Source organism: Peromyscus leucopus, chromosome 8b, assembly GCF_004664715.2.
Source record: "Peromyscus leucopus breed LL Stock chromosome 8b, UCI_PerLeu_2.1, whole genome shotgun sequence".
NCBI classification, from domain to species: domain Eukaryota; kingdom Metazoa; phylum Chordata; class Mammalia; order Rodentia; family Cricetidae; genus Peromyscus; species Peromyscus leucopus.
The window spans coordinates 64,314,238-64,338,112 of NC_051086.1; the positions used below are offsets into that span (position 1 = coordinate 64,314,238).

The following is a 23,875-nucleotide window of genomic DNA, read 5'->3' on the forward strand; positions in this document are numbered from 1 at the left end:
GCTGAGGAACAAGCATTCAAACCATGAGCCTATGGGGAACATTTTAGATTCAAACTTAAGCAAAGGTGGAAAAACCCAAGAATAGGAGGGCATTAAAAAAATCCCTTTTGGTGTGCCCCAAGAACTCTCCCAAGTTGTTCTCTCATCTTCACATGTCTTGGCATACACATACCCTTGCACATGAGTGTGGGCACACTCAGACACACACACACACACACACACACACACACACACACACTAAATAGTTAAGTAAATGTTAAAAAAATTAAGATGAAAGGAGACAGGCACTCAGTACTTAAAAGGACTGGAGAACCACTGGGCATAAAAAATAATAATAATAAATAAGTAAAAATGTTGTTTTAGGGGATCTCATACATGCCAGGCTGGCCTCAAACTTAGTAGGCAGTAAAGGATGATTCCTGGTCCCCCTGTCTTTACCTCCCAAGTACTGGGGTTACAGGTGTGTGACACAAAGCAGGGTTTGGATTTTTTTTTACATTGGAGGTCTTTATTTTTTTATTTTAATTCTCTTTTCATTTTACATACCAACCACAGTTCCTCCTCCCTCCTGTCCTTCTCTCCCACCTCCCTCCTACCCCCCCCATCCACTCCTCAGAGAGGGCAAGGCCTCCCATGGGGAGTCAACAAAGTCTGGTACATCAAATTGAGGCAGGACCAAGCCCCTCCCCCCTGCATCAAGGCTGAGCAAGATGTCCCACCATAGGGAACGGGCTCCAAAAAGCCAGTTCATGCACCAGTGGTAAATCCTGGTCCTACTATCAGGGGCCCCACAAACAGACCAAGTCACACAACTACCACCCACGTTCAGAGGGCCTAGTTCGGTCCAGAGTCCGTGAGCTCCCACTAGCTCAGGTCAGCTGTCTCTGTGGGTTTCCCCATCATGATCTTGACCCCCCTCTTGCTCATACAATCCCTCCCCCCTATCTTTGACTAGACTCCTGGAGCTCTGCCTAGTGCTTAGCTGTGGATCTCTGCATCTGCTTCCATTAGTCACTGGATGAAGCTCTATGATGACAATTAGGGTAGTCACCAATCTGATTACAGGGGAAGGCCAGTTCAGGGACCTCTCCACTATTGTTTGGAGTCTTATCTGTGGTTGTCCTTGTGGATTCCTGGGAATTTCCCTAGCACCAGGTTTCTCCTTAACCCCATAATGACTCCCTTTTTCAAGATATCTCTTTCATTACTCTCCCTCTCCATCTCTCCCCATACTTGACCATCCAGGTCCATGTTCTCATCCCCCACTCCTCCTCTCTTCCCCCCTCCCAGTTTATCCAGGAGAGCTTATCTATTCCCCCTCCCAGGGTGATCCATGAGTGTCCCTCTTAGGGTCCTCCTTGTTACCTAGCTTCTCTGGGGTTGTGGATTGTAGCCTGGTTATCCTTTGGTGTACATCTAATATCTACTTATAAGTGAGTATATAACCGTGTTTGTCTTTCTGAGTCCGGGTTACCTCACTCAGGATGATTTTTTTTCTAGTTCCATCCATTTTCATGGCTTGAAGTTTTAAAAAGAAATACTAGAGTCTGTTTGTGGTTGGTAATTCTCAAGCGTGGTGGAAGGAGAGAACCACTTTTTGAAAGTTGTCCTTTGACCTCCACACACATGCTGTAACACTGCTGTTACCACCACCACCACCATTGCCACGGCCACTGCCACGGCCACCGCCATCATCACCACCACCACCAAGTTAAATTGAAATGTTAGACAGTGAGACCTGGACGTACAAGGACAGATGGCTGTCCAGTCGTGAGTACCTGGCTGAGAGTTGTGATCATAAACTGAAATTGAAACCAGATCTGTGTGACTTTCTCTTACTGCATGCTGGGGTGCCAGTTGGGGCTCTGCCAAGTAACAGCGGAGGATTAACTCTCTGTTGGACCATTTGACAAATGCCTTCCAGAAGAGCCAGCGTATGAAGGGAGTAGGAATGTCACAAAGCTCATGGGAAGTACAGGAGCCCTCAAGCCTCTTATCTGGGCCTCCATGGAGGACTTTTCTCTCTGTAGCATGCTCTGGCGTTAGCTAACAGCTGAGGAAGGGCACATACCTGAGAAGCAGTGGTGACACCCAGTGACAGCTCCTCGAAGTGCACCTTGTTGGATGTGGGCTGGGAGCAGATCTCCTGGAGGCTGTTCTTCTGTTCTACTCTGAAAGGCCTCAAGCTCTCCAGTTATCTCCTGCAGGATCCTGTGTCTGTGCCCTATTATTCTCAGGGATGGTGAAGCTGCTGTGTGGTGCGATATCTTGGAGCGGAGTGCAAAGGCACTCTAAGTAATCTGGGGCTATTAGCTCCAGAGCCCAGACTTAACTTCTCTGCTGGGTTCCTCCTGGCCAGGAACAGGCTTGCGTCCTGGATGCTGTGGCATTCTAAAGCCCTGTCCAGATTCAAACAAATGCTGGGCAGTGCCTAGACTCTTCTATTTCACAGCAATCCCGGGGGACTTTCCCTCCTGACTGGCTCAAGGGCTGAGTGAGGGTTGTCCCCTTCTCCATCACCTCCGAAGAGTGGCCTTCCCTGTGGGTTCTCAGACATCGTACTGTCCCAGGCTCTTTGTCCCAAGCACTAAGATCTGGTTTTGTCTAGAGAATCATGGTTCCTCTGCAAGTCTGTTACCCAGCTGTTACCTCTCACAAGTCCTGGGTTGGACTTGCGAAGCTGGCTATCCCTTAGTTGGAGGCTATTCTTTAGAAAATAAGAATAAAAAGATTTGGGGCTGGAGAGATGGCTCAACAGTTAAGAGCACTTGTTGCTGTTGCAGAGGATTCGGGTCCACGCGTGGTGGTTTCACAACCATCTGCCCTCTTCCGACCTCCGTGGGCACCAGGCAGGACTGTGGCGCCCTTACATACATGCAGGCAAAACACATAAAATAAAATACATCTTTTAAAAAGATGTATTTTATTATTTTTAAGTGTGTGTGTGTGTGTAAATGCGTGTACACACACACACACACACACACACACACACACACACACAACACACACTTGAGTGTAAGTGCCTGGAGCTGGAGCTGGTTGCCTGATGTGGGTGATTGGAGCTAAACTGGATCCTCTGCAAGAGAAGTATAGGCTCTTTTATTTTTAATTTTTTGCTTAGATTTTATTTATTTATTTATTTATTTATTTGTTTGTTTGTTTATTCATTCATTCATTCATTCATTTAGTTAGTTAGTTAGTTAGTTAATTTTGTTTTTTGAGACAGGGTCTCTCTGTGTAGTTTGGGTGCCTGTCCTAGATTTAGCTCTGTAGACCAGGCTGGCCTTGAACTCACAGAGATCCGCCTGGCTCTGCCTCCGGAGTGCTGGGATTAAAGGAGTACATCACCACTGCCCGGCAGATTTATTTTATTTTATGTGTGGGGGTGGTTTTTCTAGTTTGTCTGTGTATTATGTGCATCCTGGGACTGAAGTTATGGAGGATCATCAACCACCATGTGGGTGCTGGAAATTGAACCCAGGTCTTCTGCAAAAACAAATTTCCTAGCCACTGAGCTGTCTCTCCAGCCCCTGTTTGAGCCCCTTCTACCCAAGGGAAAAATACAGAGGATCGACATAGAGGAGCTCCCTTTGTAACACCGTTTTGGCCCCACACTCTTTGCTGTTCTGATATAAATGCTTAAGGCTTTATTATTAGGTATTTACACCACACACATGTCATAAGATTGAAGGGGAAAGAGAAACTTCATAGCAGTGTGACTATAGAGGTAAAGTGACCGCTGGTGTCCTCCTAAGCCTGGGAGAACACACAGAGAGGTGAGTACAGAAGAAACAGACCTGTCTTGAGACAGGCCGAATTGGCTTCACACCCCAGCTCTTCCAGTTACTAGCTGTGGATCCTGCAGCATGCCCCTGGCCCTCTCAGACACTTAGTGTCCCCAAAGGCTTAATCCCTCCCTCCCAGAACAATTGAGGTTCCATGTATGGAGCACCTGGAACAGAGTAGGCACTCGGTAAATGCTATCCTGAAAATTCACTGATTTGGGTCATGCAAAATGATATGTTAAGGAAATTAATAATGAAGCCAGGCAGGTGCCGTGATAGGGACTTTGTAGAAATTCCATGATTATTATAATCACCCCTTAAAATAGACCATTATTCTCCCTGACTTGACATAGGAAACTAGGACTTGAGAAGTTATTTTACAGCTAGTATGCTGGGACTTGAATTATGATGTTTTCCAGTACTTAGCTTGAAATACATATACAAACCCAGGGCTGGCTTCTTGGTAGAGTATGACCTGTGAAAAGCCCTGGCTTTGATCCCCAGCTCTGCATAAACTGGTGTGGTGACTCCTGCCTGTAATCTCAGTACTGGGAGGTGGAGATAGTAAGGTCAGAAATTGGAGGTCTTTTTGGGGGTACATGGGGAGTTTAAGGCCCCTTAAGGTAGAGACTCTAAACACACACAGACCTACAAACCACACCCCAGAGTGGCAGCAGTTACAATTACTGTGACATTGGTGGGTCAAACAGAACCAGAAATGTAAATGACTGAAAGTGTTCAATGCGTCCTTAAACCAACTTCGTGTGCATTAAATAAAATATGGGATGTTAATTCCCCTTATACACATCTAGCTGTCACTCCTTAAATATTTAAAGCAAGAGAAGTTTCCGTTTGCTCTGAAGTGAGTTGTGGCACAAATCTAGAACAGGCAGAGGAAGGCTGTGCAATCTGTCTGTAGAGTGTCTTTTGAAAGTTTTAAGAATCTTTGCCAAGAGTCTATCTTTCCACCCTCCCAATTGCTGAAGTACGTATGACCTAATGACTTCAGGGGACACCCCCGAAGAGGGTCTGTCTGCCCTTTGGAACAGCCATGTTAACTGAGAGGAAATGCACACTTGACCTGTAGCCCAATGGGGACCCTGGCTGACCTGCCCTGCTAGCTCTCAGGCTTCCTACCAGCTTTCCGGTCTCCCTTGCTTCCTGGTCCTACCCACTGCACTCTGGCCCAACTCTAGCAGTTGTTTGCTGGAGAGGTTATGCTTGCAGGCTTTGCTCCTGCGAGGTCTCAGAGAAAGTCTGATCTGTGTATGTACACAAGCCCCTCCCTGACTGGTGTGGCTCTCCTTGGGAAAGCCATTGGCCAGTCCATAATAAAAGGGCACAGGTACAGAAAACAAATGGACTAAGAGTCATTTATTAATTAAGCCAGGGATTGTTAAGTTGTGCCTCTTTACTTAAGGCTGGCCTACTTGCTCTGTTAGGTGCTGGTGTCTCAGTGTGTCCAAGAGTTTCCTGGGTACTTATCCCTCCTGCCCCCTGCCCCACCACCTCCAGGGGCTGCCACATAGTTCAGCAGGTCTTCCAGACTGAGTGTGGGTCTTAAGTTCCTTCTCCTACTGGACTCTGACCGTGACAGTGGCTCAGCTTTCCATTCATTCTTTGCACAGGTTCTTATTTAGGCACCAACTCAGTGTCAGGCAGTATTCTAGATACCAGGGGTCAGCAGGGAACAAGAAAGTCCCAGCCCTTGCAGACATTAGATCCCCAAGAGGGAGAGATTGTGAACAGTAACATCAGTAGTGATTTGCTCCATTAAAAACACATGTCCAGGCCTGGAAACAGGCATGATGGGAGGTGGCCCAGGTGGACTTCTCAGTGGAGGCAGGAGCAGACACCTCAGCAGAGAGAGGGAGGAAGGCACTGGGATAATGGAGTGAGTGTTCCAGACAAGGGAATACCAAGGCCTGACATTGGGTGAACAACCCATTTTTCTATGCTATCCTATGATGAGCACTTATTTCATTTTGAAAAAAATATACAAAAGTCTACCATCTAAAACACTTTTAAATGTACAGCTCACTACCCTTAAGGCATTTGCATTTTGTCTTTTGTTTGTTGGTTTCTGTTTTTTGGGTTTTTTTGAGACAGGGTTTCTCTGGGCATTTGCATTTTGTATAAACACCACCACAATCCATCCCCAGCACTTTTTTTTTTCTTTTTCATTTTCTTAAACCAAACCCCTGGACCCATTCCACAATAAGTCTTCCTAAGGCGAGATAGAAAGACAGAAAATTATGAGGCATGGCAGGGAAAGGCATCCCTCTAGAGTCTGGCTGAAGCCTCTAGCTAGCTGAAAATCAAGAATTCCAACATAATTAGCATTTGCTTAAGATCTTTCTCTTTTCTTAACTGAAAAGCTGCAATTTTTAGAAATCTCACCCTTAACAGAGAAAGGACATATCCTAAACCTCTGTGCAACCCCAGTGGCTCCTGATTTTATCTTATCACATTGTAATTCTGCCCAGGGTACCTCTGGAGCCATCTTATAAACACACTTCTCAAAGAGGATAGAAAAAAATTGCTGGGGTAGTGAGGTGTCTGAGGGGTAAGGATACTTGCCACCGTTCCTGATGACCTGAGTTTGATGCCTAGAAGAGAGGTCTGACTCCTGCAAGTTGTTCCCTTGCCACCACCTAGATGCCATAGCACATGTGTGCCAACAGCCAACACACTCACGTGAGCACTCTCGCGTGCGCGCACGCACGCACGCACGCATGCACGCACACACATATGCACACACTGAATGTAAATTTAAAATTTTTTTTTCTTAGAACTATTTGAGACATAACTAGAGACACCAAGATAGCATATGTGACTACTGGCAGGAGACTTAAGTGTGACTTTGTCTTTGAGAAAAGACAAAGTCTTCTTTGCAAAGAAGCCCACACTCATGCTCTCAAGTGTGCTTTAGGCTTTCCCTAAACACCTACACATCTACCTGTCTTTTTCTTTTCTCTGTCTCTGTCTCTCTCTCACATGTGCGTGGTGTTTATATGTGTTCATGTGTATATGTGTATGTGTGTGAAGTCTAGAGGTCAATGTTGTATATCTGCCTTTATTTCTGTCATTTTTTCCTTAATTTAAAATTTTTATGGTGCGGCTGTTTTGCCTATACAAATGAATGTATGTGCACTACATGTGTACCTGATGCCTAAAGAGGACATAAAAGGGTGTTGGATCCCCTGAGACTGGAGTTACAGATTGTTGTGAGCTATCATCTGGATGCTGGCACTGAACCCTGATCCCAGAGCTCCTCAATTTGACTAGGCTGGCTGGACAATGAGCTTTAGGGATCCTTCTGTCTCTGCATCCCCAGGAATGAGGTACAGCCACCAGCCCTAGCTTTTACCTGGTGCTAGGAATCCAAACTCAGACACTTTTACAGCAGACACTTTATTGACTAAGCAATCTCCCCAGCCCTTTCTATGTTTAACAATCTCCAACTCTGCTTCATACTGACTCGCCCCCCCCACCTTTTTTTTCTGTGCTGAAGTCAAGAATCCCATTGACTTGAATTGAGGTTCCTAGAAGATTAAGGCTCCTCCTCACGTTGTGAGGGCTGCAGTGTGGAGTTGTGTCTCTGTCCCTGACACCACTGGTATCCCTTCCCTTACCCCAAAGACTAGCATTATTTTACTTTTTATGTGATTAACGCTGTTATGCTTTGGATGTTGTTTTAATGAGAGTTCTCTAGAGGGACAGAACCAAGGAGATGAAAAATACATACATGCACATATATATCAGAGTTTATTAAGTCAGCTTTAAAATAGTAACAAGAGCCAAATCATACCTGAGAAGCTGAGAACCCTGTAATTACATGGTCCTTGAGGCTGAATGCCTCAACAGTCAGAGTAGTTCCCAAATAGCTGTCTCTCATTGGCTTTGACAACTGGCAATTGTTCAGTCCACTAGGTGGGGTGCCTCAGTAGTTCCAGTCTGGCACTGGAAGTCCAGAAGTTTCCTGGGGAGCTGAGAGCTGCTGATACCTTGTCCATGAGGAAAGTTTGGAAACAGTTCTGCTATTAGTGAAGGAATCATCATCATCATCATCATCATCATCATCATCATCACCATCATCATCACCAGCAGCAGCAGGAGGAGGTGGAGGAAGAGTACAAACCAACTCTGAGGCAAGAGGGAAGGCCAAGTGAAAGATGATCTTCCTTCTAACATACCTTTTTTAAAAGTTAAAAAAACATATTTGTTTAGATTTATTTCATTTTATACATACACCTGTCTTTGCCTGCACATATATATGTGTACCATATGCAAGCCTAGTACCAGAAGGGGCAGAAGTCAGCATCAGATCCCCTGTAACTGGAGTTGTGGATGTCTGTGGGCCACCACGTGGGTGGTGGGAATTGGACCCAGGTCCTCTGGAAGAGCAGCCAAAGATTTTCACTGCTTAGCGTATTTCCAGCTCCCTGATGTATGCTCCCCGGCTTTTTTAAATCTAGGCTGCTACCAGAAGGTGCCACCCACAGTCAGGATGAGTCTTCCCATATCAGTCAAAGCAATCAGGACAATTCTTCAGTTGGGGCTACCTCCCTACTCAGATGATTCTAATTTGTGGCAAGTTGACATTAAAACCAACCATGATAGATAAGAAATGTTCCTCCAAAGCTCAGGGTGGATCCCCAGTACAGCAGTGTTCAGAGGTGAGGCTTTTGGGAGTGTATTGGATCATGAGGATATGAAAGCTTTAGAATGTGGAGTTAAAGAAGTAGGTCACTGGGGGCATGTCCTTGAGGAGTATTGTGTCCCTTGTTCTTTCTTCTTTCTCTGTCCCTTCCTGCCTTCTTCCTTCTCTTTCTGCTTCTTAGGCCCTACCCAGCACTTGAGGTCAAGGGACAAAGTTGGAGGGGATGGTCAGAATCCTTGCAGGTCTATGGTGTACAGTCCCTGGAACCTGCCCACTTACTAATGTGAATCTTCATACTTTCCTGATGATTCTGTGTGTACTGATGTCCTTTCCATAGGTCCCATTTCCATGTGGGACACTGAACTAGATTCTGTTACTTGCAAGGGAGGATCCTGAATGCCAGACACAGTCTTCTTTGATGGGTCTAGAGACACTTCAGGGGTGTTGGAATGGCACAAGTTCTAGAACAGTGGGAGACAGTGGGCTGGGAAAGGTATGTACTGTCTAGAACCCCCTTGTCTGCCTGATGGATGGGTAGCATGTGGTTTGTTGGAGTGGGTTCATATCATCAGCTCTGGGCGGCTGCTTATGTGTTTGCATTCTTTTTTGGAAAATGTTCATCTGTTTAATAAATGCTTCAAGGCTGCTACATCTCTTGTGTCACCATAAGATTTCAGAGCTGGCCACAAGGGTCATATAGTTTAACTGCATCATCCAACCAAGACAAACAGAAACAGTTCCTCTCGGAGAATCTCTAGGAAATGAAGACGCTGGCCCAGTGTTCCCTTCTGATACTTGCGGCTCTGCCGTGAACTTTCCCCACACAGTCACAGTGCTCCAAAGGTCTTTATGAAAGCACTTCAGAGGGTGCTAAAACCACTCCCCAGCCTTCTCTTCCAGAGAAGACGCCTAGAATTGGAAGCAAAGCTCTTGCCCCTCCTCTTCCCAGTGTTATGGATCAAACTCAGGGCCTTGTGCACATCGGGTTCACGCTACCATTAGGCTGTGCCTGTGAAAGCTGGGTGTTGACATGGAGTGTCTTCTTGTACTAGTTAGGTTTCTATTGCTGTGAATGCCATGGCCAAAAGCCACTTGAGTAACAAAGTTCACTTTACAGGCTGCAGTCCTTCCTGAAAGGAAGTCACGGAAGGGACTCAGAGCAGGAACCCGGTGGCAGGAACTGAAGCAGAGACCTCAGAGGAGTGTTGCTTACTGGCTGGCTCCTCATGGATTGCTCAGTCTGCTTTCTCATACAACTTAGGACCAGTGGCACCCCTTCCAGTGGATGGAACCCTCTTATCCCATTAAGAAGTCCTATTCTTATTCAATCTCTAGCAGGGCAAAACAAAGCAAAACAGGAGCACAAGCACACCAAAATAAACAAAAACACCAAGCAAACCAAAATAAGCAACCACACCCGGATCTTGATGAGCTCTGGTTTGCAGACACTGCATCCTATCGTTGGAGACCTAATCTGTATCCTTGTTCCTTGTTATCGTAGGTCCTTGTAAGTGGGCTTATTTTAGACCTGGACACTCCACCCATGCTTCACTTGGCCCACTCAGGCTCTGCCTTTTCCACGGGACAGACCAGGAATGTGACCATCTGGAGCCGGTTCATTTCCCCTTGTAAAACATGGTCTTGATACTCTAGAGCTGTGATTCTCAACCTTGCTGAGGATGCAACCCTTAAAACAGTTCCTCATGTTGTGGTGACGCCCAACATAAAATTATTTTCATAGCTACCTCATAACTGTAATTTTGCTACTGTCATGAATCGTAATGTAAATATTTGTGTTTTCCAACCTCTGTGAAAAGTCTACCCTAAAGGGGTTGCTATCCATAGATTGAGGAATGCTGCTTTAGACTTTGGGATTCCTACCCAAATAGCCCTCAGTCTGCTTTCTAGGCCTGTGGGGACCTCTGAGATCCTAAATTGCTGCCATCAGCTGTCATCCTTAGGCCTGAAGGGCAGCCTACTGGTGACTGTTAGTGGCCTGGACTGTGTCCTGACTGATGAGGTGTGGCCTCTTTGCAGTGGGATATGTAGGATGGGATCATGGGCACGACTGTCTGCCAGTATCCTGGCTAGACAGCGATTAGCAAGAGTCTTATGTCAGGCTGCTGATTCACTGTTAGCCCTGGGCCAGATTCTCCCCTAGAAAATGCATGCTGTGTGTCATTGACCCTGACACCAATTCCCAGGATCTTTACAGAGGAGGCCACCGAGGCACAGAGAAGGGAGGACGAATTGCCCACGGCTAGTGAGGCGCTACAATCAATCTGCAGACAGCAGGCTGGGGCAGGGACCCAGCACTGTACGAACTATGGGAACTCCTACCCCCATCCCTGGATGGCCAGCTGGAGCACAGTGGGTGTGGGAGCATGGCCCTCGCGCTACCCTCCCGCCCTGGTCTCCGTGGGTGCACGTGGAGGGGTTCTCAGGTCGCCAGTGACTGTCTCCCAGCTGCCCCGACCTCCCCGACGCCAATCCCCGGGCGGCCAGGGGCCTGGCGGGGACGGCGGCGCCTGGCAGCGGGGGATTTGGGTGCGCTGGCTGGGCCGCCCCGCCGGGGGTGGATCTGGGTCGTCGGCCCGCCCGCGCTCCCGGCATGCCCCGCTGCTGGCGGCTGCGGGCAGCACTCGGACTTGGCCTTGGGGGACCGCGGGGAGCCGGCGCGCTCCGGAGCCCCAGTTGAGGTGGGTGAGCACGCAAGCAGGGAGGTGTGGGGAGGGTGCTTCCTGCGGGCTGCCCGGACCCTGCTTTGTTCCGCGCGGCAGTGGATGCGGGGCAGCGCACAAGTTGGGGACCAAACTTGAGCGCGCGCTTAAAAGGAAGAGAGAGGGGGTCATGGAGTTGAGTCCTGATGGGTTTAGAATTAAATGGAGTGGGAGGAAGAGAGAGAGATAGAGATAGATGTGTGTGTGTGTGTGTGTGTGTGTGTGTGTGTGAGAGAGAGAGAGAGAGAGAGAGAGAGAGAGAGAGAGAGAGAGAGAGACCGAGATAACAGAGAACACAAAGGAAGAAAAGCACACAAAGGAACGCCCACACAAGAGGGATCATGAAGGAAGGCTGAGAGAAAGTTCAAGAGAGCACAGACGCTCAGAGAAACTCTCGAAACTGCTGGAAGAGAGAGAAGGAAGGCATGGGGAGGCTTGGAGGAATGGGAGCATGGGAGAGAGGATGTGGGATGACTGGAGAAGGGGATACTGGAGGGAAAAGTCTCGAAAGGAAGACATGAATTCGGGCGGAAGAAAGAAAAGGGTTAACAAGGATAGACAAGGAAGGACAGTGTAGAGTGTGTCTAGATCCTTGTACCTCGCTCCCTGGTTTCCCAACAGAGGTATAAGATGGAAAAAAAATTCCTTCTGAGAGAGCAGCCTTGGAGACCTCTGAGGGGACTTCCTTGGCATTTAAGCTAGTAAAACCCCTATCCTGTCTACCTGGCACTCTTGCCCACACCTCAAAATCCAGCTCAAGCATCCCCAGGTCTGTGAAGGAGGCTTTTCTAGAAAGTATTATGCAAATATAGTATCTTAACTATCCAAGTCTGCAGCATAGAGCAGAATCCTTCTTTCCTACCAGTTCATTAACATGGGGAAGCGCGGGGGTGTGGCGGGGGTGGCTGTATCTTTTCATCTTTAGTCTTCAGAATTCAGTGTTGCATGTAGATGATCAATGTATGCTCCCCAGGTGACCATCAAGAGAGTTTGAGTCCCTGGAGACATGGCAAATGGAAGTGATGGACCATCCTGGGGTCATAGAGACGGCTAAGGGAGAGCAATCTTTTTCGTAGGTGAATAAACTAAACCCAGGGAGGGGAGGAGACTGCTCAAAGGGATGCAGATGGGCATTTCCCCAAGGTGCCCTGGCTTGAGTTTAACATACACTGATAGGCCACATCACATTTCAGTAAGTAATGGCTCACATGTAGGATGGTGGTCCTATAGAATTGCATCATGTAATGACACCACAGCTGGTCTTAGTTTGTCTTAAGTTCGATCTGGGCATTTGACAATGACCACAACACCTGGCGATACCTTTCTCAGAACAGAAGTATGTTGTTAAGCCGTACCTGACTGTTGATGTGAAAGAACCTCCCAGATGGTGATAGGCAAGGAATACTCCACTCTGCTTGTAAGTGTCCAACACTGAAAGGGGCAGTCAGAACCCACTGTAGAGTTTTCATTCTTCCTTAGAAAGGAAAGGGAAGGTGACTGTTGATTTCAGCGTAGGCAGGTGACTGTCTGCTGGTCAGCTATGTAGACTCGGACAAATTCCTTAACCTCCTGGAACCTCAGTTTCTTCACCATAAAGTAGAGGTGCCAGCACCTGCCTCATACGGCTGTTGAGAGACAAGTTAACACACATATGTCTGATCCGGAGGGGCTCCTCACTAAGTACAACCCCACCTTCTGCTTCCGTCATGGTAGTCCTTCACTCATGGGTTCTGTGACGTGAAATCATCCATGCCGGTACAAATGTTATCTCGGTCTAGCTGGAAAATAATCTCTTATCATAAAGGAGAAGGGAAATTCAGGCATGGCATAAGCTGCGCCTTGCTTCAGTCTCTTGGGTTTGCAGGTGACTTGAGGGGGCCTGGCTACCCTTTCCACCCTCATTCGCCATTTCTAGCCGGGAAGACCCAGCTCCCCCTCCCTTCTTTGCCTTGTCTTGACCTCATCTCCTTGATGTTCTGGTCTCTCCAGCTTCCCCCTGCTCAGAGGATGTGAGTGGACTGTATTCGGGAGCCCCTGGAAGCATGGAGACTGTGGTGATCGTCGCCATAGGTGTGCTGGCCACCATCTTCCTGGCCTCGTTTGCCGCCTTGGTGGTGGTTTGTAGGCAGCGCTACTGCCGGCCTCGAGACCTGCTACAGCGCTATGATTCCAAGTGAGTAGACTGTGATGGGGAGGGAGGAGAGCTGAGCACTGACAGCAGAAAGTCACAGGGCCAGAAGCAATTTGGTGCGGAGCCACTTTGGCTCAACCTATTCTCTCTTAAATGGCTCCTGCGGGTCACACTTCCTACAAAGACTTCAGAGCTCAGGAACATTCCTCAAGCTGGGCAGTGGTGGCACACACCTTTTTAAATTTTTTTTTATTCATCTATCTATTTTATATCCTTGCCATAGCCTCCCCGCCCATCCCCCCCCCACTCCCACTCCCAATCCCTTTCTCTTCTGTCCCCATCCAGGAAAGGGCAGGTCTCCCATGAGTATCAATAAAACGTGGCATATCAAGTTGCAGTAAGACTAAGCATCTCCCCATGTATTAAGGCTGGGCAAGGAGACCCAGCAAGAGAAGTGGGGTTCCAAAAGCCAGTAAAAGAGTCAGAGACAGCCACTGTTCCCCGTTAGGAGTCCCACAAGGGGACCAAGCTACGCAACTGTAACATATGCAGTGCCTAGGTCAGTCCCATGCGGGCTCCCTGGTCATCCGTTCAGTCTCTGCAAGCCCCTATGAGCCCAGGTTAGTTGACTGTGTGAGCCTTCCCATGGTGTCCTTGATCCCTCTGGCTCCTACACGCCTTTCTCCTCCTCTGCAGGGTTCCCAAACTCTGCCTAATGTTAGGCTGTGGGTCTCTGTACCTGCCTCCATCAGTTGCTGGATGGCACCTCTCTGATGACAATTAGGCCAGGCATTTACCTGCTATTGCTGGGAGTCTAAGCTGGGGTCATCCCCGTAGACTCATGGAAGATTGCCCTGGGTGGCACACACCTTTAATCCCAGCACCGGGGAGGCAGAGGCAGGTGGATCTCTGAGTTTGAGGTCAGCTTGGTTTACAGAGTGAGTTCCAGGACAGCCAGAGCTACACAGAGAAACCCTGTCTCAAAATCAAGCAAAACAAAAAAACATTCCTTAAGCACACCAGCATCCTGAGACACCACTTTTTCTGTTCATTCAGTCACAGAGAAGTCACTGAACATGTTCGCCCTGACATGAAAGTCGCATCTTTGCAATGCTGGGCCACCTCATTTGGCAGGGGGATGAGCCAAATCCCTTTCCAGCCCCAACTCTGGAGACGGAAATCTGATGCCCACACTCAGGAACACACCTAAGCAACAGGTGTTCTGGATCACGCAGTCCCACGTAGGGGTGCCTGTCTCCCTCATCATGCATGGTCCTGTGCAATTGATTTTGTAAGCAAGGTCAGTTTAGGGATTTTTGAATGGAGAGATCCATAAAGGACATTAGCCACCAACCTTAAGCTGCTGATGTTTCTTGATCTTAACTCAGTCAGCATCTCCACTGAGTGGTTAACAACCTGTGAATACCCATTTAGATGGTCTGCTGAAGGCTCTACTTTGCAAGGAGTGTCGCTGTAGTTCTCCAGAACCCTGCTGTGAAGGAGGAGGGAGTTTTATTCAGAGGGGAGGGTGGTTCCCAAGAGTGACTCTGTATACCAGCTAAGGGACACAGATAGGCTTGGGTGATCACAATGTCAGCCTTCCCATACTAACATAGGCTTGAAGGGAAAGACAGGAAGATCACTTGTCCTGTCTCGGACTTCTCTGTGACCGTGGTAGCCCTGCCCTTTCTCCAGCAGGTCAGCTCATCCTGTCTCACTTGCATTTTGGTCTGCCTTCTTGATCCACTGTTTAGCTGTGTGCCTCGTCTTGTGCTGTGGGCACATTACAGTTAGGTCTCTATCCAGGACAAGTGGCCTCTCGTCTAAATGGTCTATGCCTTTGTTACCATACCAAAATCCGTAAGATAACTCAGTGAAAAGAGAAAAGGTTTCTTCTGGCTCATGGATTTAGTGGTCTGATCCATGATCAGGTAGACTCACTGCATTTAGACATTGGATGGAGCTTCTGGATAGGAGTTTGCGGAATGCAGAAAAAGAAGAAAAGGAGAAAGCCAATGTCTCACAATTCTCTTTAGGGTCCAGCTTCAAAGACTTAAAGCCTTCCCACTAGGCTCCACTCTTAAAGGACCCACCTTCCAATAGTGCCACCCTGGGGACCAAGCTTTTAACACACAGGCCTTTGGGGGGGGGGCATTCAACTTCTAAACTATAGCAGTGGCTGTGATGAAGAGTGTCGGCCACAGTCACTTGTCATGAGACTCTAACAGTGACCATTCCTTCTAGGCCCATTGTGGACCTCATCGGTGCGATGGAGACCCAGTCTGAGCCCTCCGAGTTAGAGCTGGATGATGTGGTCATCACCAACCCCCACATTGAGGCCATTCTGGAGAATGAAGACTGGATTGAGGATGCCTCGTAAGGCCTCAGGGAACTTGGGCTTTCTAGCCCTTTAGGGTGACAAAGGGACTTTTGGGTTCCTTTACCGGAACACGCCACTGTGTATCCAGAGCTCTTTCCCATCCTCCTTGTGAGGGACATCAGCATAGGGCGTGACAGTGTTTGTTCTTGTCCCATGCCTCTTACTTTGTAGACTTGAGCACCCAGGTAGCTAAATGTGTGGCAGCCATCATTATAAAGTCCCCTGGTGTGGTTGGGTCATGCTTGGACTGTCCAGGGATTTTGAGTCAGCTCCAGGCGGCCTTTGTTTTCAGTGTCCCACAGAGGACTGCACTTTGAGAGGTGTGTGCCACTTCCTTTCATTATCTCTTTATCTTTTTGTTTATTGACATACACTTATGGGGCACGATATAGGGGGTATGAGACCAGCCAGGCCCCATGGATGTCAGAATGACAGGGAGCTAGAACGGTACCAAAGCCAGTGTCACCGAGAGTCTAGGGGATCTTGGTGCATAAGAAGTGTCATGGGGAGTGAGCAGTGTCCAGGTCTGCCTGGGGTAAGAAGATAAGGTAGCTTTGATGAAGCATGTCCCAGAGGGGTGCTTTTTAAAAACATTTTAAATTGTACTTAATGTGCTTCACGTTGACATTTTCATACATGTATACAATGTATTTTAATCACACTCACCCCATTACCATCTCTTGTTCCTCTCCTACCTCTGTGACACCCTTCTTTTCCTAAGTAGCCCCCCTTATCCCTCCTTCTTTCATGTCTTTTGGCCTGTGTGTGTGCGTGTGTGTGTGTGTGTGCGTGTGTGTGTGTGTGTGTGTGTGTGTGTGTGTCCCATTTAGTTTAACTAGGGTTGCTTACAGGAATTATTTGTAGGAGCATGGCCACACCATCCCAAAGTGGCTATACCACTAACTAAAGAGAATCTCTCTCCTTTTCCTTTACCCAACAACCATTAACAGCCTATGAGCCCTTATGGATGGTGAGGCCTCATAAGCCCCTCCCCTGAATGGATGCTTTCTGACTTGGGTTTACTGAAAGAGGAACTCACCAGGCTGAATCGAGGGGAAAGGGCATGTTGGATACACAGAGATATAAAATGTTGAACTTGGCAGGTGGGGACGGAGCTGGCTGGAGGAGTGGGTGGCTGTGTACACCATAGCACGGGGGTGGGGGTGGGGGCTGTGCTTGAGGTGGTGCCTTCTGTGCTCACCTGGTGCTGGGTGGGGTCGCTAGAAGGAGTTGGGCTCCTTAGAGCAGCACTGACACTTTCCTCTCGTCTCCTCAGGGGCCTCCTGTCCCACTGCATCGCCATCTTGAAGGTAATACTCTGATTTCCCTGTGAGGCTGAGGGCGGTTGTTGGAGCGCCCCAGGTGTGCGTGGAATTGACCTTGCAAGCAGCCCGTGTTAGCCCTGTCTGTATTTCTACAGTCCGCGTCCATCTCTCCCTATTGGGTCTGTTTTACTTTCGAGTTCTAAAACTCCTCTTTAGGCTTTAGCTTATCCGGTCCTCTTAACACAGTGGCCTGTGGAAAGGACAGCTTGAGGGTCTCCAATAATAATTTTACCAACCACGAGAAAGCTGGGTGTCTGAGGCCATGGAGCCGCTGAAGCAAATGAGGCTCTGGCCTCCCTGGGATCCTTTGTTTATTAATATTGAGCTCAGTCCGTGGAATGCGTTCTGTATCTGGGTTTCAGTTACTAGAAAGTCTTCCCTGGCTCCTTTGGTGACAACAGTCAGACAAATGGGATAATCGAGAGTTAAAAAAACAAAAACCCAAACTACAGGCTCTTCCACTCGGAGGCAGACTTTGGTCTTTGAAGGCCTGAAACCTTTGGAAAATTACATTCAAATTACACTTTAGCCATTTTCATAGTTTCAGCATTCATTTCTCAACTCTTGCCTGATATCATCCTTCCTAATAGAATAATAATAACATGCAAATATTGAACAAAATGCTAATATGGGTTTTTGCACGCCAGTAACCTTATATCTTTGTCTACTAATTATTCAAGATTTCAAAAGAGACAACTCGGTCTTTTCTCTAGGGTCACTCAGTACAGGATATTAAAAAGCCCTTTATCTGCCTCTTCCTTGGCTACCTCTGTAGGAAATTGTTGCCTCAGAGTCCGGAAGCTCCTTGGATGTATAAATATGGCTGCACATACAGATATCATTGTGGACACAGATAGCTAGGTACACTGACTGGAGCAATAAACCGTATTACATTTCCCTTTGCCCAGCCATGATGTGTCCTGGGCCTGTTTTTTTTTTCCTCCTGTCCATCTCCATCCGAGGGGGAAGGCCCCACTTCTGGGACTGGGGAACTTGAATTTAAAAAAAAAGGGCTTCTGAGGTTCATCTTGAGACCCCAGAATGCCTTTGCTCCATCATCTCCCTGGAGCATGAAGGAGAGTGTGAGTCCTTCCTCCCCAGTGGCCTCCTGGGCTTCTTCCTGCTTTTGTTTTCTAGTAGCAGCAGGTAGTGGGGCTTCTTTGCAGGGGCAGAGGCATGCTTGGTTTTCGCATGGGGGAATACAGAAAGAGGCAGTAAGCCTTGGAGGTGGCGGAAGAGGAAGAAGCCCACGTGCTGTCATTTTTGCCTCTGCCCTGCAGTTTCCGGGGCCCTTTCATTATCACCTGGACAAACATACTAATAATACACAACCCTCAAAAACTGCCAACAAAGGAGGTATCATTGTTGGAGAACGTGCCTAAAGAGAACAGTTGCCCTTTGTTCAGCCCCATTTCTGCAGGCACCCCACTGGAGATATTATCCATTTGGAAGTCTAAACCGTGAGGGGAGGTGAGAGAAAGCACTCCCAACCAGGATGGTGAAATTAGAGCGCATGATTTTTCTTAGACGGATTATTCCAGCTTAGTCCTCATTGAGCTGAAGTTCTGCCCTTGATCTGAGTGCTCCCCCCTCCACCCCAACTATCACCCGGGCTATTGGCTTTTGTCTCTTTCCACCCCATTTCCTCTCATCATTAGGGTAGGAGCCAGATTAGTGCCCGTGGCCCAAGGTGGGGCCAGATTTGTCTTTGTCAGGGTGGTAGAACCCTTCGTGTGGGGTGGGGAGCCACGTCACCCCTCATCACCTCTTTCCTCCTTGTTACATTAGATTTGTCACACTCTGACAGAAAAACTTGTTGCCATGACAATGGGTTCTGGGGCCAAGATGAAGACTTCAGCAAGTGTCAGCGACATCATTGTGGTGGCCAAGCGGATTAGCCCCAGGTGAGTGGTCAGTGGTTGTGAAGTCCCACATTCCACAGGGGGGGGGGGAGCTGTGATAGCCAGCAAGGCTAAGCAATGCTCTAAAACATTAGGTCCATCTGCCTGCGGTCTCAGTTATCAGACTGCCCAGTGTATACAGAGCAGCTCAGTATGGGCATTCCTAAGCGGAGGTGGTCACCTGCCATCCCCATTACCAGCACAAGCCCTTGATAACTGTGCTGACAGTCTGCAGCTCCGTAGTGACCACTCCGGTTCTCACCTGGTCGGCCTCCCTTTCCTCGCTACACTGCGGCAGTCAGCAGGCATGTTTCCCGCCGGCTCCTATGCCACTGTCTCCAGTGACTTCCCAGCTACGCCATTAGGTCGAGCCTGTTAGCTATCCTGGGAACTGGTTTGAGGGCTACCTTCCTTTCACGGTGGCTCTCTCATGCTGCTTGGTCCTCAGCCTAGCCCTGGGTGGGAGGTGAAGCCACAGAGCATTCCGAACTCCCGAATTCCAGGCTGTCTGCAAAATCCCTTGTGGGAGGTACCCAGCAGAGCCCCAGTCAACAACTACACCCCCTCAGCTGGACTGGATTTTGCAAAGAAAAATAAGGCCCTTTTCTCAGCCCAAAAGGCTGTGCTAAATGTGTGCTGCCACCTAGTGACTGGTATGGGGATTTGCTGTCAAATGACCCGCTCCAGGAAAGTGTTCTTATCAGTCACCTGACCCCTGTGCCTTGAACGGCCTCCACTGTGCATTCCTGGTGCCTGGATTAAATCACAAACAACCGGCCATTTCTGTCTGAGTAAGCTGGCTGGTAAAGCTCCGGAGGAGCAGCCTGTAAGATCCTCTGAGAAAAACAAGACTTGGTGTGCTTGGCCTCTGTCTAGGTAGTTCAGTGAGGTGAGACAGTGAGGAGGATGCAAACCAGAATGGCTTCCGGCTTGGAAGATGCCTCATGGGTGTCACTACCTGGTTTGCGTCAGTCCCTGCGTGAGACGCCCCCACCCCACCCAGCCGCCAGCTTGTGCCAGGCCTTGGGGCCCGCTCTCCCACCATTTTTAAGGTGTGCGGTGCTCACATCTGCTAGATCCTTCCTTGTGCTTTTTATCCCTTCTGAGACCCATTCACAGGGCCTGGACAGGTTATGAACAGGGTGTCAGAGTGCTGAGATTTCTGAGAGGGGACATGGTTAACAGTGTGCCGAGGTGAGCGTATGGCATGGCCGGGAAGGTAGAGGTCCCTGCTGAGTACCTGGGACAACTTCCTTCCTGGTATTTTGCCAGTCAGCTGCCTTCAAGGGTTCTCCCTCCCTCCCTCCGGCAGATATTTGTCCCCATGTCCTTGTCTTATTTTCTGCCTCTGCCATGATGATGATGTTGATTTATTAGTTCAAGGATGCTGAGGACCACCATGCCTGTGCACCAGCTTGTCAGCTCCTCAGGCCTGAGTGAGAACGAGGGCTGTATTTTTCTTAGTGCTTTTAGAAATCAAGCAATACAGCTTTCATTCTTTTTTTTTTATTATTATTATCGTTTTTATTTTACCAAGTAATCCAAGGGAGTAAAATCTTGCATCCCACAAATCAGAGCAGGTAGAAACTTAAAATATTAGTTCCAGACTATGCAGCATGGAAAAGACATACAATGGAGTAGTGTGAACCCAAATTAAGCTATGGCTACTTTTTAAAAGTGTTCTATGTCACTGTATTAGCATCTTTAAAAAAATACAAAAGTAAAAAAATGCTTATAAAAATTAACCTACTGCAGGAATCGATCATCTGTCAAGGGGAATGTTCCCTGATTCCATCCTTCCCAATTTGGGGATGTAGCCACCATTAAATGGTGAACATCCCTCTAGACTTTGCCTCTCTCGTTGTATAGCTTTGGTTTATTGTTTATATTTATACATGCAGAAGGATACAGCCAGCTCATGCTTGGCAATTACCTTTTAAATGTAGCAGTAATCCTGAGCATCACTCTATATGTATGACCTCACACATTTTAACCACTGGAATGAAAGCAAAAACGGAGAGCAGAGTATTTTCCAAGCAGAACCCGAAGTCTTTCTGTTAGACTCTGTCTGGGTATGCAGAAACAGCTAGAGAAAGGACCCCCGAAGGGTGGGTGTGTCATACCAACAGAGAAGTCTAGCGTGAGGATGGGCAGGAAGGAGGGAGAGAAGGGGACAGGAAGGTGAAATACTGACAGTCGTCCCTATTGCCTCCCCTCAGAGTGGACGATGTCGTGAAGTCAATGTACCCTCCGCTGGACCCCAAGCTCCTGGATGCACGGTGAGAGGGGAGGAGGGATCACTCTTCTTTATCACCCCTCAGGGTCGCTATTACCAAGCCTGCCAGGCTGGCTGCCTGGCTTGTTCAAAGAGGATGGTTTTCCAGATTTCCAAGGCCACCCCTGGCTCTGGGTTCATCCCCTTCCACGTCAACACTGAGGCAACCCGTGAGTTTAGCCTGGCAGGTGATAGAGCCCAGACTTCTTCCTGAGCCCCTGAGAGGAGGGAGCAAACCGTGTATCATATCAGGCTTGGATGTGCATGCTTAACTGGTTATGCTAACTTGGCCTCCCTGCCCTTCGCTCCCCATTCCTCCCTCTGATCTTTGGACTCAAAACCAGCCACACCTTGCTGGAAGCACCGCCCAGCAGGGCTGTGGGGAGCCCAGCAACAAGAACATGTAACAGTCAGCCACAGGTGGAACTCACTCCCCATCAGGCATCTCAGGAGCCTCTTCTCTGGACCCTCCTCCGCCCCACAGAGTGCGCTCAGCCCTACGGAATGTAAACCCATCGAATACCTAAATGTTGTCTGCATTTGATTTGTGAGACTCCCATGGGTGTGTTGTGTGATGGTTGCCAGGTGGCTAGTAAGTCATGACGCGTGCCTGCTTTGGCTACTCTGCCCCATTCCCATCGCCGCTCAGCTTTCTCCATGGGCTAGTAATCGATAGTGGAGCCCTGAACACACCTGGCACTCTCACCATACAGAAATTATTTCATAGTGAATTTTTCAATTAAAAAAAAAAAACCACAGAAATAGCAACAACAAACAAAACCTTCCTCCTCAATTTGATTTTCAATTACATTTTCTTTATCATTGAGTAAGCCAGCCCTGGGCTTATTGATTTGTGATCAATAAGAGATGTTCACTGAAGAGGAATATATATAGCCCATCTTTAAGTGGGCAGCAGTTGGAGATCTGCTCATCCAATTGACCACATCCAAACTGTTTCATAAAACACCCTTCTGGGAGCTGTTTATGGCTGTGTTGCTGAAAGCCTGTTCCACCGTCTTAAATATGTCTACCAGACACAGCTCTTCAGTTTCCCCTTGGAGTTTTGTCAAGCTCCTCAAAGGCTCCAAGACAGTTAACCTTGTTTAAGCCAGCCGCCCCCTATGTATTTCAGCGTGGACCCATTGTGTTACATAAGGAGAGGGTCTCCAGTTTGGGGAACACTAATCTAGAGTGTGCACCCATTTGGGGTTTTATGCAAAGTTCCCCACTTTCTACAGAGCCTGATCTTTTCTTTTCTTTCTTTCTTCCTTTCTTTTTCTTTTTCTTTTTTCTTTTTTTTAACCCAGGACAACTGCCCTGCTCCTATCCGTCAGTCACTTGGTGCTAGTAACCAGGAATGCCTGCCACCTAACCGGGGGCCTGGACTGGATCGACCAGTCACTGTCTGCTGCCGAGGAGCACCTGGAAGTCCTCCGAGAGGCAGCCCTGGCTTCTGAGCCGGAAAAAAGCCTTCCGAATCCCGAGGGCTTCCTGCAGGAGCAGTCGGCCATTTAATCTGCAAGGCTCCAGTCTCTGCCCCCACGTGGCTCAGCTGAGCCTTCCACTTCCTGTAGATTTAGTTGTTCTCTGGAGCTCTGGCATCCAGCCCCGGGTGCCGAGGAAAGCCGAGAGCCTCATCCCGGATGCCTCCGCTGCAATGGCAAACAGTGGCTGGAGAGTGGCAGTGTAATACCACAGTTAGGGGGGCTGCCGTGTACCTCTTCAGCAGAACGCAGAAAGCTGCAGGGCTTACTGCTAGATTTAGTTCATTTAATGTTTCCAAGAAAATTGAGTTGCCCTCTAAGAATCAAGAGGCTTCACACTGCATTAGGATTTCTGGCTTCTGAAAATCAAGGTGTGGCAACCCGCATCTGCGCTGTAGAGAACAATCAAAATGAAGCGGGGGATCGCCTCTTTGGGGAATCCTTGAACTCCCCTTGCTGGCTTGTGTTCAGTCCTTGGTCCCTGAAGCACCCGAGCCCCGAGCCCCTATGTGTCTTCACCTTTCCTCTGTGTGTGTTAGAAGCCGAGGAAGACAAAGACCGATTGTTTCCTTTTTAACCACTGTGCCTGCAATTCTACTCTACGACCACTAGGTGAATAGTAAAATTGTTCTTCTGTTTTCCTCAAGCGTGGAGTTATTGAGTCAAATGTATATGTGGGGCATATGGCAGAATGTGTGAGAACTGAGGACAGAAGGAGGGAGTCTGGGAATCTTGAAGGTGCTGTGCCTGTGTGTACATGTGTACGCGCGCGCGCGTGCATGTGTGTGCACACATACTTAAGAAGAGTCAGGCACAGGTGATGACACTACAATAAAAGTGGCTTCTCTTTCAGCCGTGACATCTTTGTGCTCCTTTATTTTCTGGAGTCTGTTTTGCAAATTTGAAAGATGAGAGGCAATTTTTTTTTATTGTTTGTTTTTTGAAATTGCAGCCTTGAATTTGATCCTTCTTCCTCAGATTCCAAAATACTGGGATCACCAGCATCCAACACCACTACCTACTGATAACAGGCCCTTTTCTGACCTGAGAACTCAGTGGGACCCAGCTCAAGGTCACACGTTCCAGACTGCACAATTTCCATCCCACACATGTAGGGGAGCCCAAAGAATGTTCTTTCCACATGTGCAGAACCCGCCTCACTCTTGGAAGCTGGGACTGGCTTGCTGCTGCCCAGGTCCTAGCCGCAACAT

General features: G+C 48.2%; 1 protein-coding gene across 2 annotated transcripts; it reads left to right on the forward strand.

The window, feature by feature from the left end:
• The first annotated feature begins 11,039 nt into the window (after positions 1-11,039).
• Tmem98 (transmembrane protein 98) lies at positions 11,040-23,310 on the forward strand. Of its 2 annotated transcripts, XM_028866977.2 has the most exons (8): positions 11,047-11,147; positions 12,142-12,244; positions 13,158-13,341; positions 15,544-15,675; positions 16,956-16,989; positions 18,793-18,908; positions 21,125-21,184; positions 22,488-23,310. In XM_028866977.2, the coding sequence occupies exons 3-8, from the start codon at positions 13,211-13,213 to the stop codon at positions 22,693-22,695; spliced, it is 681 nt and encodes a 226-aa protein (XP_028722810.1). In that variant the 5' UTR covers positions 11,047-11,147; positions 12,142-12,244; positions 13,158-13,210; the 3' UTR covers positions 22,696-23,310. The 2 variants fall into 2 exon arrangements, with proteins under 2 accessions (XP_028722809.1, XP_028722810.1); XM_028866976.2 differs by lacking the exon at positions 12,142-12,244 and having other exon boundaries at positions 11,040-11,147.
• The last annotated feature ends 565 nt before the right edge of the window (positions 23,311-23,875 follow it).